Source organism: Aptenodytes patagonicus, chromosome 2 (assembly GCF_965638725.1).
Source record: "Aptenodytes patagonicus chromosome 2, bAptPat1.pri.cur, whole genome shotgun sequence".
In the NCBI taxonomy this organism is placed as follows: domain Eukaryota; kingdom Metazoa; phylum Chordata; class Aves; order Sphenisciformes; family Spheniscidae; genus Aptenodytes; species Aptenodytes patagonicus.
In genome coordinates this window covers 81380426-81399916 of record NC_134950.1, presented here as the reverse complement: position 1 = coordinate 81399916, position 19491 = coordinate 81380426, and the positions used below count along the sequence as shown (strand labels likewise).

Below are 19491 nucleotides of genomic sequence, written 5' to 3'. Positions count from 1 at the left end.
CCCAAAGTTAGAAAGGTGGTAAGGCTTAAACAGTTTATGTTAAGAAAAAGCTGATCGAACTCTATGAAAACACGGGTAGTAAATACACAAGCATAGCTTCAGTGAAGGAAGTAACTCAGATTCTTCCGAGACACTGAGTACTTCCCCCCACGCATTTTACCGATTACTCTTTTATATAAAGAGCATTTAAAAGTATATCCATGGACATAATTGTTGCTTTATAGCAGCATTGCCCGATTTCAGCTTAGAAATTCTGCTGCTGCTTCCTGCTTCCACAGCTCCTGGTCACAACTAGCCTAAATATCCCATGTATACTCCATTGTAACGCAGCAGCGCTTTTAGGTTCAGCACATTCCTTACCGAACTCAACCAGGCCATTTACACAATTTGCACCTGCTGAACAAGGCACACCAATGCGGATCCTCACTATCTAGGTTCTAATACATCCACTCTATTCAATATAAGTAACTAGCGAGCTTTGCAGTGTTCTCTATTTTTGTAAGCAACAAGGAAGTCTGTTCTTCCTAGGTAAAACTAGCGTCATTTTCCAGGAACAGAAAGCTCCTTGAAGCCAAGTGATTTAACATGGATCAGACAAGTTTCCGACTGCCTCTCTCCCCCCCGCCCCGATGTCAGACAACTCCAGATATGCTTGAGTTCTCCTTCTACAGGGGAAAAAAAGCACCTGTGCAGCTTTGGCATTGACCACTACTCGGGAAGTAAGAGGTGACAGCAAGTAAGCATATAAGCAGCAAAACTGATGTACAGAGTTGTGAAATAATCTTGTCATTGCTTCATTCCTCAGTATTCTACTGATTCAAAACATTCAGTTTATTTTGGAATAGTATTTGACCTTTGGAAATACCATCTTCTAAAAATTTCCATTATTGAGTAACTTTGATTTCGGCATATTCTTTCTCAATTTATGGTGACTTCTAAACGAAGAAATTAGAACCAGAAGCATAGCTTTTCCGGAATAATAATAGATTTAATAAAATTGCTGTTAACTACGCAATTCTTCAGTTCCAATTAACCTAATTAAGAACTGAAATATCAGACTAAGAGACCTCCAATTTACCGTTATGCTTGGTAAAAGTTGTTTCCGTATCTGTTTCAGAAGACAGCTTTTTTTTTTTTCTTTCTTTTTTTGCATCCTGAACTTCATTATATTACCAAGATTCAGTTCCCTGTTTAATGTTTGTGTTATCTGCATCATCGTTTCTGCTAAGAGCCCCGCTCATTGCTCAGGCTGTAGTGCCCATTCGCAGGGCAGGCAGAACAAGAACGCTGACCCTGCCACAAAGAATCGTGGCAGACAGACAGCGGAGGACGAGGAAACAAACCACTGTCATTCGTGCTTTGTAAGGTAAAGGGCTTTTTACAGAGTTCTCTGAAGAACAGTGGGGCTGCTGTGCAGATTTTTATGAAGACGTTTGCTCAAGCTTAGGGGAAAGCAAGGGAAGAATGCATGCACTCAGCTGAAAAGTGATGTGAGTACTGTAATTGATGTTGGAGCTGGCATCTTACCGAGGAAGTTACTGACAGAAAATAGTTACAGGTTCCAGAGGGCCCTCAAAAACGGAAACAAGTAACTTAGGCTCTACCCAGCGGAGAAGGGGGAGTCAGAGAAAGGATGCAGAGTTTTAACTATTTTTAATCAATATAAAATAATCTGTGTAAAAACCGTCAAAGCCATGCTGCAATTAACTTCTTTCAGTATGCAAAAGACGGCTACAGAGCCATCTGGCAGTTCCTGGATGAAGGCCTGTAGAACTGTATCTAACAGCATTAGATACTCAACACCACGAAGGGGATACAATTAAGCCAGCACGCATCTCCAGCCCCTCCAATTCAAGACCCAAGGTCAACACAAATTGTGGTGAAAGCGTGCACACACACACACAGAATTTTCCCCCACTTGAAGAGTAATATAAGACCACTGCATGCTGTATTACTCTAGCACAGATGGAAGCCACTGGTACGGAGCTCGTCAGCTGTCTTACTAACAGCCAGTTAACTTCCATGCTTACTATCAAGTTTCTATGCTAGAGGAGTACCCACAGCACAGTAAGGCAAACTATTAAAACTTAAAACAATAAAAAAAAAAAGTAGTGTTATTTAATTCTTGTTCTATACAACCTCCATCTTCTTTCCCCAAACACATGTAAAAATAAGGAGATGATGAGACGAGATTTTTTGAAAGTTCGCAATGGACAGTTTCAGAAACAAACTTCACTTCACCTGGGATCTGTAAAGCAGTGCAAAAGCAAGCACAACAGTTTGATTTGAAACCAGTTCTCCGTAACAAAGAGTGAATACAGATAATGTAAGCTACATTAAAATAGTTACAGTTCACATTACATGACTGGCCCATGTCATGACTTGTAAAATAACAGTAATAAGAAACAGCACAAAGGCTTTTTCTTAATAAATTTTAATGTTAAGACCGGTTTGTCTGGATAAAAACACAAAGTTACAAGAACCACACTACTGTAGATTCTGCATGATGCACAGCAGTGCTCGCAATATTTGAGTGGCAAGACCATTTTGGAACTGTTTACGAAAGATACGTCGAAGACAGAATCTTGGCGTGAGAACGTATGTTACCAGTGAATTTAATCTTGTGAAAATATATCTGTCCCACAATGCATACCACTGTAAATAGTCAAATGCAATATTTATGCACATCAAAAATATATGGGGCGAACACTCAATTTAGCATTTAGTCAGCAACAGTGAAGGAGAGAGAAGTATTTTGGTTATTTTTCTATGATTCCATTTCACTGGAAGTTTCCTAATAAATCACTCCAAAGGGTAATTATTTGTGGTTCAAAACCATCAGGACAACAGTAATTCTGTAAAATAGTAGTTTCTGACCGTCCAACAGTGACAGCCCAATCCTCCTGCCACTAGATTCAGATGCATTTGGCTTCTGCTCACTGCCTTAGAACATGAGTCCAGACACCAAAAAATGCACTACCACCCGTAGTGGTCACAGCCTGGACCACATTAGCTCAAAACACGCCAGATCAGAGATGCAACATCAATAAAAGGAGATGACACTCTCAAAGCACCTGCCAGATTCTCAAGTATTAATTATATACATATATGGTTAAGTACAGAATACTGAAGGACCGTGTACCAAGTAGCAAGTTCAATGTTCCATCAATTTTCTGATTACTGCAAGGGATACTCACATTTCCCCCATTTAATCTAGGAAAGATACTGCAATCTAAGCATGTGATTTGATGCTACTTAAAGCTTTGTGATACTGTTATGTATTTTCTTTAAAATATCTACATACCCCCCCCCCCCCCCCCCCCAACATTACTGCAAAAGAACCCTATCTACATATAGAAATAACACAGACTTGATTTGGTGGCTCTTGTTTGACTGTGTCCTTGCAAAGAAATCTGCTAACTTTTCCTTGCCTGTTTAAAAGCGTATGTATTTCCCTGCCCCACAGGCAATAAATGGTACGTGATGAATCACTTCCTCAATATTATTCCCATAAAAATTCACAGTGACCAATTCTGAAAGAAAAGAGATCTTTTTGTTGTTGCGGGTCTTTTAAGTAATTGTGCAATATAAAATTCATACTACAATTTGCAACTTTGGTAACTTACAGAAAAAAGATTTCAAGCTCTTTAATTAAGGACCAGGTCAGAACATTGCTTACACTATGCTCTTTGTTTCTGTGCAAACACATCAGATAAGGTTCATCCCTCCTCTTGAGGTCCTGAAAAATTCTATTATTGATAAGAAATTGGCTACAATTTAAGTTGCAAACCTATCTAATTTTCCTTGGTACCTTTAAATGCTTCCATCACCTAGCCTTAGTAAAATTTTTTACTTACTGTTTCAATTCAGGAAATCCTGATTCCCAAAACCAACCCCCCGCCCTCAACCAAACAGAAAAACCCAGCTGAGCCTCAACAAGTACATCTGAATTCTCAGAAGAGGAAATATTTTCTTGATTTTACAGCAACTGTACAATATTACAAACTCAGACACATGAAAAACAATCAGGCAATAGAAAATGTACAACAGCTTTGGTGTTATACAAAATAATAAAAAAGACTTGACAGCAAGATACATAGTTCATTATGTTCTCACCACAGCCACTTCATTGCTGACTGTAAGACAGTTATTTACTTTTTATATTCTCTGTGTGGCCTTTCCACTCATGAAAAAATCATACTATATTACTACAATAAGAACTGTTATGAACACCATAAAGTAAGCTCCAAATTTTATAAAAACATCTTGCCTCTTTGCACTATTGCTTTGTGGCACATTGTCAACAGAACAGCAGTCCAAAATAAAGTGACAACTAGATTTAATAAATTAATATACTTTTTTAAAGATGTACAATGCACATTCTTTTTAATCCAAGGTTTTAGGGTGTCAGGATACTTCTATTTACACATATACAGACCTCAGACAGCATTGATAACATCAGAAAATGCAGATAAGGAGCAGAGCCTTAACTGCTATCTGGATGCTACTAACAGAAGCCAAAACACTGCTGAGAGTATTATTGGGGGAGATATCCAAAGACTGAAGAAGAGTCTATGAAAAAAAGGACATGTAAAGGCAAAGGGAAGGTCAAGATGTTTAATGCGACCATCTATTCTTGTGAAGACTGAGGTGGAGTTGTTGATGTGCCTTGTTTACCAGACTTCCGTTCGTAATTCACAAGTCGTTGCCCAACAAGGTACCTGGGATTATAGTAGAAACAGGGAGAAATTAACAAAAGTTAATACAATTCTGTAACACAAATCCACTCTATCTCCTTTGCTGCAGAAGTAGCTTTCTCATTTCGATACAAGTTATTCTACAAGTGATCCCTCCCCCCTTAATGGTCTTCACCCATCCTCATCTTTTTTCTCAACATTCAGGCATTTCATAATGGAATACAGGCATTACAGGTTTGTGTTTACAGCCTTAACTTTGGTAGCCATACAATTCAGACATATATAAGCTGAATGAAGATGTGAAATATAAAGAGTGTGTTTGCATCATTTATATACCCAGCCCCTTTGCTGGATGACACTTTTAAGAGCATCTTCGCAGTGTCTGTTTGAGCCACTGCCACTTGAGCATCTGGAACAACAACCCAGATACAAAACCAAATGAGAGTGCTAATGAGGTTCTAAGTTCAAAAAAGAATCTGCCACAACGCAGAACATGCATTGGGTAAGAGTAAGAGAGGCTCAGCTCATATATCCAATGAAAAACACCCTGGTTGAAGAAAGTAAATACCGTAAAGGAATAACTTTTACTGCGCTCAATCCTTCTCAAAAGGGAGAGAAAAAATCCTAATGCTACTCCACGTCAAGCCTAAGGGCTACGAGATTCCTTTATTTAAATTGTTTCAACATCTCACCATCTCATCAGCTTGGCAGTTTTCCTACCTTTCACATTATTCCTTACTTCCTCTATATCGTCGTTTCACACTCCTGCTTTTTGCCATCTAAATTCCTTTCCATGCTTCCTATTTATATGCTGGTTCTACATGTAGAAGAGCCACATACACCTATGAATTCTTCCCCCGAAACCTGCCATTTCCTTTAGAAACTTTTTCACCACCGCTCCTTTTCTCACAGTACCATCACCAAACCACCATCGCATATTTTTTGTACATTTTAGAATGTCACAAAAATGTGTATATGCTTTCAAAATTTGTTACATGAAAGATTTAATTAAGCGTATTTCTAAACCATAAACCTCTACTGGCTAGCGTGACTGCTTACTTCCTGAAGTGATATCATTAACTTAAGTTGTACAAACTTCTTGTCTACAAGGATGGTTATAACATTTAGTAAATTAATTTAATATCAAAGTAATTTTCACTTAGATATATTTTCACAGCTTTGTACACTGTTTACATGCCTTATTTACACCAGAAAGCAACTTGGAACATTAATGCAAATTGCAATTCAATACACATTCTGCCTGAAAATACTAACATTTAGCTCAAAACCCATTTGTAAATATAAACACCAGCTATACATACTACAGTAGGCCAAATACTACAGAACATGTTATGAAGGCAGGTGACAAACGATTTAAATCAGCTGATCAAATAAAAGGTGCTAAAATATAAACTGATCTGCTGAGTTTAATTTTAGTTACAACTCTCTTAATATTTCTAGATACTATTAATTTCACATTTACACCAAACAATGTATCAGTCATTTCCTAACATTTAAGATTCAAAGAAGTTTATTCTAGGTTTGACTGCTTTTGTAGTCAGTGGAAAGCAAAACTGTTCTAGGGTAACTCGGGACATGAACACAACACACTCATTTATTCCTTTTCAATACAAAAGCAGCCTAGGAAGACTAGTTGCTGGGGTCCAAAACTTATTTTTCTAAATAATCAACATGTAATTAGGGTAACACAGAAAAAAAAAGCTTAGAAACTAAGCAGGATAACAAGAAAAGACACTGGGAAATTAGTATTTTATCAAGCATCTGAATAATACGGAGTAATAATTACTGAAAACATCAGAAAACAGTACAAAATTTGGCAAGGACAAACTCTATCAAATCAACTGGATGTTCTTTAACAGGTTAATTGCACTAACGAGTACAAAGAATAAGAAAAAAAAGTTATGCAGAAAAGGTTGGAGAAATGGTTTTATAAGCAGCAGACCGAGACGTGATTTTACTTCCAGATGTGTCATAATTATTACATTCACTTGTCCTTCAAGACTACAGAGGGGGAGACAAACAAGCAATCAGCTTCATTTGTGGTAGAACACATTCAAGTTAGATGTAGGGGAGTGTCTTCCATTTACAAGGACAGTCTATTCCTGTGTTTATCTACCTGAACCACAGATAGAACATCTGCCAAGGACAGTTTAGGTCTGCCTCAGAGGGTCATTTGTCTAGAAAGCTTCTTAAAATCCCTTTTAGCCCTAAGTACATACAACACCTGAATTCAATCTGAAGTTATCACAATTTAAAGTGGAAAAATTAAAACCCCCACACTATATACTCACTTGTCATTTTTAATATGTTCATAAAGGCGCTTGAACTGGCGGACTTGGAAGGAGAGAATTCCCATCAAAACCACCACCATAAGCAGAAAAGGATAAATCCGTCGCTGAACTAGGTTTTGCATTTCAGCGGTAACTCCTACAAAACAAGACACAATGCTTGCATTATCTAACATTGCGGAAGTAACACGCACATTTCTGCTTCTGTACCTGCTTCTATACTTTTTGTTATACTGTAACTTCAGTAGAAGGGCTGTGAAATAAATAACACATCCATTTATCTCAGAGATCCAACATGTCAGCTGCTGTTCTTTTTCCATCTGAAGCATTAAAGCTGAAAGTTTTCCATTAACACAGTGAAAATCCACAGTAAAAAAACTGGGCTGCTTAGCTCTTCTTGCTTATTGACTTCTGTATACCTCATATCAGAAAAACGTTGACACTAAAAAAGTCTGCATTGAAGTGAGAGGTTGAAGAATAAAATGGGACTTCTTGAACATGTTGTTAACATCAGAACTAACTAGCAACAAAGACAACTGTTGATCAAAAAGCACATCTACCCTGCTTCTAATAAAATTATTTCCCTCAATTATGAGGAGATAGGAAAGTCTGAAAAAAGAAGTTATATTTACAATTTACATTCTATCTTAATACTGAATGAAAACCTCAAAACAAACCCAATATTTTCACCTGTTCTAAACTTCCTTTAGAATCTGACAAGTCAGAAAAGATGTCCTCAGCTCAGTATAGCTCTTAAAGAGAGACTAAAATGAAAGGTGGATTGTCCAAAGAAATGAATTAATCACCCCTTTCCCAAACTAGCTAGATACCTACATTTCTGCTGTTAGATATTATGCAGTCCCATACTCTTGATGTATTTTGCACTTGGTTTATTAAAAAGCCAGTCAGAATAATGTATTGCATTTCTCACCCCCCCCCCCAAACTTTTAAGATGACATAGCAATCCTTAAACATTTAACATTTGCTAGCAGAATCGTGGGGTTTTTTGTTGGTTGTTTTTTTTTTTTTTTTTAAAATAACCCAGAGCTCGAAGTTTTAGTTCCACAAATATGTTTACATTGCTCTAAACCATCAGATGATAAACAGGTATTCTGAATGTATACATACCTAATAAAGGTACAACACCAGAAGCTATGATGTATGGTACACACAGGGAAAGTAACAGAACAGAGATTACAGGTGCTGCCAGTTTACGGATTATGAAGTGTAAATCAATGTTACGAATCCCATTTGCATATACCTAAGAAGAACAAATTAGAAGTAAAACGGATCAATCAAGAAAGCCATGCTTTGCACTTACAGTAATAATTACAAGGTTTTACACAATTCTCCTTATGAGAGGAAACAGGTGTTCCCAACTTGAAGAAAACCACGATGGCCACAGCTGATGAAGGAAAAACTCTGTGCCAATCTACATCGTGGGGGTTCCAGGAAATCATTTAAATAGTGCCCAGGAGAGCAACTTAATCTGGAATAGTGTTGCGATTTGGTTGCAGGAGTGCAAGAGACCAGCTGAAAGATCATTAGAGCTGTGGATAGTGGTTTTGTGGGTGACCTGGGATCTCTTCGTGCTGTTAACTTGCTGAAAGAGGATCCTGTGTATGCTAATAGAGCAAATCTACTAAATTTGGTAACACAAGCAGAAAATATGATCTTATTTTGCACTTGGTTGGGCAGACCAGAGCCTCTGCATGTGGAGTCTGTGCCTGAAAACAGGGCCTCCACAATTCTTGAGGAGCTAAGGTCTCAACATGACTAGACTAATAATGGGAAAAGACCGATTTCAAATGGCTACCACATACAGCTAGACGATGGCCTCTGTCCCACAGCCTAGATGTAACCATTCCTAAGGATGGCTCAGGAGAGCGTATGTATAACAAACAGGCCCAGGGAGAGCATTCAGAATGGAAGGAAGAGCTGTGGTATGCATCAAAAGGTACTCACAGAACTAAGACTACATTTCTCCAGTGTGACCCCTGAAGTGATCAGTAAATGGTTTAACAACTGGGACTATGTGCTAGAGTTAAGCAAGAGAGGCACCTTTTGTACAGAGGCCAGGACATGGTCCATAGCCATTACATATAGTGCAGGATTGAAAAGTTACTTTCCAACAAACAATTGAGATTCTTCATTGAGACGACAAACGTAGGACTTGGAGGTTATAATCAAGAAAAAATACTTAAGCCGAAGAAAGCAACAGGCTACGTGACTCAGAACTGCTCACAGAAACTGTTCTGTCTTGCTTAATAATCAAAGGGGAATGGAAATACTGTCTTTCATAGGCACTCATCTATGAATGAGGGAATCTCTACAGCTCTGGAGAAGACAGAAATTCTCTGTTCTTGAGTGGTGGACATAATGTCCAGTATTTGGACACATGCGAATTCATCTGAAGAAATAATGATGTTTCGCACTTTAATACAGACCTAGTAAAATTATATATACGTATATGCAGCATTTTCTTGATTTCAGATTTGAGGTTTATTTGTGTTTGATTGTTAAGTGTATCTTAATGGATTAGGCTATACAATTTAAAAGGATTCTACAAGACTAGTTGAGTTATACTCAATTACTCAAATTACTCCATTACTACAACAGTAACTCCCTTTTCTTACTCACACATTCAAAAAACGTTCAAAATGTATTATACAGGTAACTCACATGGACAATTTTTTCCTACCTGTTCAATAACAGTTTTCAGCCACCACTGGGGACCCATCAGTGTTATGGCAGCAATTATTTTGGCATGCAGAACTCCAAGAGCCCAGTCCTAATTTTGTAAAAATGGACTGTTAGCATTAACATATTTTTAAATAGTTTGACAACCAAATGCTTTTAGAGCAACTTGTTAATATTACTTATACGTTAAAAGATAATTACTTTTCTATTTACATGGGACATTGTTTACGAGAGGTGACATCTTCTGCAAACTCCTAAGAAAAAGAGGGTGCTCTCAAGCTTAACTGACATTTCTAAAATACTCATCTCCCTGGAACCAGGAAAATCAACTACTGCTATTAAACCAAAGGCAAATACAAAATAAAAGCATTACACTTACTTAAAGCAACAAACTAACATTTTGGTACCAACATATTAACACTGCTAACATCTACCTAGAATAAGTTATTTTGATTCATTCAAAAAGAAGAGAAACAAGATACAAAGATGCTCACACAAGTCAAGAAACAAGTTTTTTGTCCTTCTTTTAAATTTTAATTGTTCACAAAACCCTATCTGATGTGAGAAAAGCTAAACAAAGCAAGGCAATGCTCTTCACAAAAGAACATCATACTATTCAGAGGAAAAATTATGCTTTAACATATACTGCAATTATTATAGAATGGAATTAAAAGAACACAGGCTTCTAGGAAAGAGTGCACATCATGAGTCAATCCTTTCTGCATTACAGATATTTGTAAGAGATTCTTCAATAAAACCACCAAAAATAGAATGCAAAGTAAAGGTTGACAAGAAAGAATAAACAGCTACAGAACTGGTAAGACTTAAGACATCATAGGTTAATTAACTTTCTTACACTGCTGGGGAAATACATTTTCTTTAACCAATTATTTAAAAAGTCAGCTTTTGGTAACGTCTATTACCCCAGATATGTTCAAAAATTAAAAACTTATTACAAAAATGTCAGTGTTAAAGTTGCTTCGTGTTTGCTCAAGCATGTAACCTTTATATAACTATTCTCTTTTGTGAAAAATGGAAATTATTCTCAATTTCAATAGCTCCTTGTTAATTCAGAACAAGTCTCAAATCCCTCTAATCTGATATTTTGAGGAAGCTCTGCCACATGAAAATAAAATCTTTCAGTATATTTAATTACTTCTAAAGAACTAACATGCAAAAATTAAGACTTTTTAGAATCTCTAGCATTACAAATTCTTTCCAAAACTGTTTGGAAACCATAACCATCTACCACTGCAATCATATCATGCTCTGACTTATTAGTCATTTACTTAAACATACAACTCCAAAGTATACTTGTATTATAAAATAATGGAATATTTAAATTAGCAGTCAAATTCTTTGTATTACAGCTTTCAAACATTTGGATACTGGAAGTAAATGAAAGCTTGTTTGTGGACTGCTTAGAAAATCACTATCCCTGAACACTTTCTTGTTATTTAGTAATATGCATTCTAGATCTTCTGAGTTATGGTTCCCTCAGTTAGGGTTTCTTTGAGTTACAAGTTCTTTCATAATTCAGCCTAGGTGATGCAAGCATTTGTCACTCAATCCACTGTACCTTCATTTCTTCCACCAACTTGCAGGAAAAAAGTTTGCACTCCCTTAACCTGTGAGACTTGACTGAAGAAAACCAAAACACTACTACTGCAAAATCTTGCATTAACGATTTGACATCTCAACCTAAACCCAGAGTGATCCTAAAGCATATGAAAATTTCATTCATAGTGTGTATCATCACTGAATTAAAACCTTGTATGGAAAAGAAGATCAGCTGAACCTCTTCTCTTGCTGCATAACTGTAGGTAGAAAGCTTTCCTGAAAGGTCAGACAGAATATGTATGTCTGTGCATACGTACATACAGCTATACTAACTTCTGTACATAACTTTACAATTATGCTACTGAAAAAAAGTGTCTGTCTGATCACTGAAATGCAAAGATCCTCTGATGTCATCCCACAAAGTTCAGCTTTTCATACTTAAAATTCTTAAGCATATCGTTTTGGTTTAAATAATCCTCACGTCCAGACTGGCTGTCTTTTCTCTGCCACATAGAAACATAATTACGGGAAATGCTCTGAAGCATTGAATCAACATGAAACAAGAACTCCCATACCCCCTACTTCTAAGTAAAGAAATGTATCAACAACAGAAGAAGAATGGGAGAAACTGACCTGCCAAGGATAGAAGAGAGGTGTTTGATCCAAAGGAACTCTCAAAGGTGCAACGATGACCAGTTCAAACAGAAGGCCGAGCAAAAGTGGAACCACACCAGCTAGCAGTATAGCCACTATTAATGTCTTCATTATCTAGAAAAACCAAGGCATCTAATTAATACGTTTATCAGAGGATTCTTTTTGTTTAAACTTCAAAATGTAACTTAAACTACACAGATAAAGCGGGAGAAAAAAAACTACACAGACCTTTAATTCATACATATACACCCCTAGAAACAATTTTAATTACGTACATAGTTTTGCAATGCAAGTTTTCAAGACTGGGTCCTATTCCATGCCCCCTCCAGAAAAATGCATGACTGTGCCTACTGGTGTCCATATAGTTTTAAACCATAAAATCACTTTTGACTGTTAACAGTAGGGAGTACTATCCAATGGCACCTCATTACATTGAGTATGCTTGTATGTTGGAAAATTAGAGAAGAACCTTTCCAAAACTGCCAATTTTTCTCCAGTGAAAACCAAACCTTAAAAATTCACTCATTATGGAATATTTCTGACTTAAAAAAATGGAAGACTCAGTTAGAATACCATGCTTGAATCTTTCTTTATTCTAGAATTCTCTTAATTTACATGCATCATCCAAAAATCAGATACAAAACTAGCCTGACTTAATTAACATGATCAGGAAGAGGGACAAAGGACAAGTAGAGCATTACATTTTAGCTCTGAATTTTCTTAAACAGGCTTAAGATTTCCTAAATGAAAATGATGGATGAGATATTTGGGAAACACGGTAATACATGAAATACATACTTACACTGCTCTTCTGTCTGTAATAGTTCAATAAGCACACAAGCATGTCCATCACAAGATACCATTTAAGCTATGAATGTTTAAAATTACTATACTTGGCCAAGAAATCTACTATGTAAGTCCTCAAAACCAAGATAAAAAAAGTGGGATATAAATTTGTGGCCATGGTGAGAATCTGAACTCCTGGTAATAAAAAAAAAGGATATTTTCTTTAAAAATATTAATTTGAACAACACAAATCATGAAGATCTTTCTGAAAAGATGTATCAAGCTACTTTGTAGAGACACATTCATCATCATCTATCAGCTTTACTAGTTTTTTTTATTTGATGTCAACTTTATAATTGAGTAATAGTTAAGCTTCCAGGTGTATGTGAAAATGTAAATGTATTTGATGTATTTGATGACACATCACATATGGGATAATATAATGCAACATATTCACTTTTAAAGGAAAACAGAAAAACATACACATATATACACAAACTTATTTACACTGATTGCTTAACATTGTGCTAAATGGCTTCCAAAAATAGTTACCCTATGCAATGGGAATGTAAGCTGCAAAAGCTTCAAAATGGTCTGAAAAGGAAAATAGAGTATACATTACAGAGTAAAAACTTGTTTCATTTTTGCTTGCAGTTTGTTAGCTACTTTTTCAATAATTCAGTAAAAAATTTTCTCAAGACTCACCATGAGAGACCATTCTTTGACCTTCTGAAAAATCACTCTACGACCCTGTGGCATCCAGGCGACCAGCACTGTCACTGCTCGGATAGTTAGCCAACAGACATAAAGACCACAAGCAGCTGTGTACAGTTCATGGATTTTGGCAGTCCCCGTCCAAAATGACATTAACCATCGGCCAGCAAATACTGAAAACACAAACACTGTTAAATAGAGTAATGGTTTTTGATGTATTAAGGAAGGATGCCTATTAAAAAAATACTTATCAAATTTATTGTTAAATATCAATGCACAAATAGTATTCAGCATAATACAGTATTTTGGTACTATACCCATTAAGGCACAAATGTGTGAAGCACTATGCAAATAGTTACATAGATGATGCCAAATACATACGTAGAATTCCCCCCCCCCCCCTAAAATTTCATTACATCAGCAACATGATCTGAACCACAGCAAACCAAAGCACTGAATACTGTACTATTCAGAGCCTAAACACTGATCTTCAGAACTGCAAAAGGCAATAATGGATTAGTGCATAAGCTTTAACTTAAATCTTATGAGCTATGTTTGGGTTATTTCACTGCCTCATGTAATTTTTTAAGACTTACTGATGGGGCTTCTGAAGCTGTCTGACAAAAATGGAAGACATTTGCTACATTTCATTTTTTAATAGTGTTTCTATTCATTAGTAGTATAGTGGAATTATTTTATGTACTACTATTATTAAAACCATCACAAAATTCGTAAGTCTGACCTCAACACATTATTGACTTTAGAATCATTGATACAAGGAGGTAAAAATGACATGATACTACGGTAGCCAGGTTATAAAATTCAAATGAGTTTACATGTCTTAATTTGATCCAAATTATTAAAAAAAAACCTAGAAAGCTTTCTCCTTTTAACTTTAAGCAATGGTTTCAAAATATCTGCCATTGTTGAGCATGGCAACATGCTGAGTTGTTTTTAATTGCAGTTTTACAGTAATAGACTTACCTGGTAAGGTAAGGCAGATAAGACTAGCAATCAGTAATGTTATGCACATGAAAACAATCAAAAGAAATATCTGAAAGAGGGAAAAAAAAGAAACAGTTTATAAGAAAGTTACTTAACCAAAGCCAAAAAAAACATATAAAAAGATGTATCATCCTAGAAAGGCAGCTAAACTAGGATGTTCAAATACCAACTGATGTCTCCCTGTATAAATAGATCAGCGATAAGAAACCTATCCACAGTACATGCAGCACACCTACAGTGTTATGTATTTAAGAGTTCGCATCAGTTGTCACAACAGTAAAAATTAACATTTGAATCCAGAATGACTGTTCTTTGTTACGTTACCTTAAAAAATAATCTATTTCTGCATTGACCAGGACAATGACTCCTAATTAACCCTGAAAGGTTTCTAGCTCTGTATGTCAGATGAGCAAGACAGTGATTTTATAATAAGGAAAACCTTGCTGAGAGAGTTCTTCCAGGTGCCCTCAGCTTTATGTGACCAGCAGCTGACAGCAAAGCAAAGCTGGTGGCTCCTTAGTCAGGTTTACATCTTATCAGAGAATTTTCATGTACTTGACTTCTTTAAATACTTGAATGTCTCAAGCACCATGTGCTATGAAGTTCTGCTTCACTAATCATCAAAGCCACACAACAAGCAAGCTTACTATGGGAAAACTAACATCGTAACAGACTACTAAGAGAAAGTTAAATCTGTAACACACGTTTTCCTTGATGAGACTTTTGGGGACAATGTACATCAGTCATCTCTAGGTTAGGATCTTCGGCACTGCTTAAAGGAAGGAAAATCTTGTGATTTTGTAGACATTAGCCTGCGTGAAGAGGGATGATTCCATAATACCCAATTACTTGCCAGGTGACAGCCACATACCCTTTTTCACACAGAATACTCTTTTTAGGGCTAGGGATCCCAAATGACAGAAAGAAGAAAACCAGAGCAGCTGACAACGGGACTGCAGGCAAAAAAACTTCTCAATGGTGAGGAACACATGGTGTGACTGGCTTGGGACCAATACTGTCTAAATAGTTACTTAGGGAATGCTGGGGAAAAGTCAGTCCATGTGGGAATAAACAACACGTGAAGGACTAAAGCTAAGGTGAAGCTTTTAAACGCTATACACGGCTGCTTCTTGGATCAGTGAGCAAGAGAACGTACAAGAGGACGAGTAACTCTTAACTTGGACCTGAACAATGCACAGGCAGCTAGTCACTCGTATCACAGAAGCAGCACTGACAGTGACAGCAATATATTCAGACTCAAAGATGTTGCAAGGACAGCCCTCCTCTCTCCAAAATCCACCACAATAATATTATTTCAAAAAAGCGCACTAGGTAAAATGAGGACATTTATTAAAAGAAGATTGAAAATAGTAGTTAAAAGGAAAAATGCTAACAGGAGATGCGTTTACATATACTGAAGTGAAGGTTGGCACAAACTCACACTACTAATCATAAGACGTAAAAAAAAGTCTCCCCAAAGTTGTCACAGTAAACAGTAAAATAAAAATGGCTTCCAGAAGATGTTTCCAGAAGCTGGAAATAAATCCACAGGGGAAAAAAAAAAAAAAACAGAAAATGGATGAACTCTAGTAAGTGAAATTCAAAACTACAGTAGGACAAGCCAAAAGGGATTTTAGAAATAACATACCAAGTCTATGAAAAGTAATGATAAATTTATTTTTATAGATGGGGTTTTTTTCCTTTGAAAAGGATCAACAATAAAGTAATAAAATCTAAAAATCCTCAGAAGAAAGCTTGCCAGAGTTTGCAGGCTCTGCTGACAACTATGGATTATGAAAGGAAGGCTAAAGGAAGACAAGGCAGTAGTGGGAAAATTCAACAAATTCTACACATCAGCATTTGTTCTGGAGAGGCTTTGGGAGATCCCCTCAAGAGAACCTTTGTTTAAAAAAGGGATGAGTTGGAAGAATTATCTAGATTGCCTGATAAAACTGATGATAGGTTTTTATGTAGAATAATTAAAAAAAAAAATCTGACTTTTTTTGTTTGAGATTAATAGTATATACTCAATTAAATAAAAAAAAATCAAACCCAGTTTTACATGCTTATTTGTAACTGAAATAACATGAAGGATCAGTTCTTTTTGCTTGCTCAATCCATATGGACATGATGAGTGAGTTCCAGTGGAAAACATTCATACATAATAAAAACTGAATATAAACCACCACCTTCTAGGTTATTACAACTTGGTTAAAATGAAAAAAAAAAAAATTAATGAAAGCATAGAAAAGATCAGATGTTTACTCTGTTTTTTGTTTTCTCCTCAAATGCTTAAAATCCCAGTTGAAAGAGTAATTAAAATATGGTGTTGCTCCATAGTGGAAGTCTGTGTGGGAGACACATTTTTCGTAAGATGAACTTATCCAAGTAGAACCAAGGTCAATATACCAAAAATCACAACTGAAGCACCTACAGTGATCCTGAATGATTCATTATTTAAGTATTTCAGACAAGTGGAACCAGGGTCATAGAATCGTATCAGTGAGCTACCATGTGTGTGAGATTGTGCAAGTGCTTGTCACATCTCTTGATGAAAACAATAGAAAGCAATTCAGCTAAATCAGATTTTCTTTTTATTTCTACGTTCTGTAGAGGTCTCTAAAGAACAACTTAAAATGTCTAGATGAAGGTAAGTAGACCAGAAAAAGCAGTCTTTGACAGCTGAATATGAAATTACTTAGTTATCACCAGTTCAAGGTCAGCACCCCAAATTACTGAAAGCTTATACTATGCAATGGTTTGAGAGGGGGAGACGATTTCAGCACATCCTTATCCAGAGGCACCCACAAAAATAAAATAACCCATGCAAAGGTAGTTCTAGAAAGGATTTAATGAGTCCCTGTGTTAACACACCCCTTCCTTGAAAGCAGCATGTCCACATTACAGTTGTTATATATTGCCAGGTCACAGTAAATGAGAATCCACTTTAATTACCTCCTTAGCAGCCAAACAGGGAACTAATTTCAATTAACCTGTCTGTCATCCCAGCAACTTCATATGAACCTGACTCAGTCTAAGTGAAAACATCACAAGCATCATATTTTCTTTAAAAATAACACTATAAACTCTTATCTGAACTTCCAAATGTGTCTAACTAATGCCTTCTGCATATTACCTCAGTTTTCAGCTGGACCAGTTTCCTGTTCCAGCTCACTGTGTGTATGTTCTAGCACAGGCATTCATGCTAAGAAGGGAAGAAAGGAGCAATTGCCATGGAAAGACGACCAGCACCACTCCTTTCAGCAGTAAGTGCATATTTATGCTAGATTAAATTGGTCTCAGTCAGAGCATGCTTTGACCTCCTGTTATGACCAAACTGAGGTAGCAGCTGCTATGAGAGGGGCAAATTCATTCTGCTTCCATAGCCTTTTCATCCCTGAGCTACTTCCTCCCCATTTCCTCTACAACAGTGTTGTAGCTCACACATTCCTGTGGAGAGCCATTTTAGAGGGTAAAAATAGCAGTGGAAGGAATTAACTCTGCCTGCCCCCTTCCCCCCCAAAGCCCCAGCTTCAAACACCCAGAAGCTCTGGGTTGTGAAATCCTAAAATGCTTTCAAATTCACTTTCAGTTCTACTAGGTTGAGATTTATGGGGGGGGGGGGGGGGGGGGGGGGAGAAAAGCTTTATTTTGTACTTTGTTATGAGAATTCTGGTAGATTCAGCATTTTAAGGAAACTTCAGAAGCAATACTACACTGTTCTAACTTTAGCCATTACTTCCATTCTTCAGCTATACCTGAAACCACGATAAATGAGCTGTGTTTAAGTTTATATTTTATTAACTCAGAGTTCTGGTAACAACAAAACAATTTATCTAGTTTGACCTATATATTATTCTAGAAAGTTAAGTATTTGCCAACAACATTTCCTTTCTAATTGTAGGGATTTAGAACTTTCAAGTGTTATAACACCTTTCTGTGTTCAATATAGATGCAACGGAAGTTCTCCATTTCGTTTCTTAATAGAGCAAAAAAGTTTAAAATACACTTCACCTACAAGACGAAAGTATGCCCTCTTGAAAGCCATGCCTTGTTAGAGACACTCCTGAACTACCTGTTTGTTGGGGGGTTATTATATTTCTCTCCATTACTAACCGTTAGGAAAATGAGACATGAACTAATAGATAACATGTATGGGATCTACAAATGAAGTGGTAATGGAAGGTTGTAAGTTACAGGCTGAAAAAAGCTATATGCGAGAATAACTAAGTCTACTTTTCAGAAAGATGCAAACTGTACAAAAACCAAAATAACATGACCCACCACTTGACTCCTGGTAACATGTGGGCCAAATCTTTCTTATTAAAAAAAATGATACCCATTTTTCAAATGCCTTTCCCTTTTCTCTTAATACATTAGATATACCTACCCTGAGCGGGAATTTTAAAGGCCTACGATAAGGCTGGAAACCCACAGGTCCTCCTTGTTGAAGTATGGCTTGATGAGCTGCATGAAGACCTTCTCCCACAACTGGAATGGCATTATTATTGCGAGCATGCTGGTTGTTAGGCTGCTGGTTTGCATTGTTTTCATTCTCTTCCTGGTCACCAAGTAAGTAAGAATGAAGATCCCTGTAACAATCAAAATTTCAGTTTTGTTCTGTTTGATATGAACGAGAATCTTACAGAAAGATAGGCCTACTCGGAATGAGTACAAGTTGTACAAAATTTATACAGGAGTACTGGCAGAATCTTGATAAAGTAAAATAAACCATTTTCTGATAATGTACTCAATGTCATCCTAAACACAGAATTTAGAAGAAAAAATGCTAGTGTGGATGCAGATTAGAACAGTGGGAATACAGTCACAAATAAAGATCACTTATCTGTTGGCTTTAAAAACAACATCTGGTATAAAAGTTGTGCATATAAAAGGAAAATTGCATCGATAGTTCGTATAAGCAGGCAGCTCAACTGACAGCTTTTATTTTACTGCTACTAAGCTCTATTGGAAGCAATTGCCTTCAAACCTAAACTGTACAAGGACAGTACTGTATTGCTACAGACATGTTTTCAAAAGTACAGTGTCAGGTAGAGTCTTTCAAG

At 36.6% G+C, this 19491-nt stretch overlaps 1 protein-coding gene across 4 annotated transcripts in view; it reads right to left on the bottom strand.

Moving 5' to 3' along the window:
* Positions 1-4603: 4603 nt before the first annotated feature.
* Positions 4604-19491, bottom strand: part of MARCHF6 (membrane associated ring-CH-type finger 6) — a 57107-nt gene continuing 42219 nt past the window's right edge. For 2 of the 4 annotated variants that reach the window (XM_076330332.1, XM_076330331.1), the window contains exons 19-26: positions 18816-19017; positions 14405-14474; positions 13412-13608; positions 11900-12034; positions 9708-9797; positions 8135-8267; positions 7010-7145; positions 4604-4721 (exon numbers count right to left, since the gene is read on the bottom strand). In XM_076330332.1, the coding sequence (XP_076186447.1) occupies positions 4631-4721; positions 7010-7145; positions 8135-8267; positions 9708-9797; positions 11900-12034; positions 13412-13608; positions 14405-14474; positions 18816-19017 (1054 nt within the window). In that variant the 3' untranslated portion in view covers positions 4604-4630. The remainder of the gene's footprint in view (positions 4722-7009; positions 7146-8134; positions 8268-9707; positions 9798-11899; positions 12035-13411; positions 13609-14404; positions 14475-18815; positions 19018-19491) is intronic. The other 2 variants (XM_076330335.1, XM_076330334.1) reach the window with 1 other exon arrangement.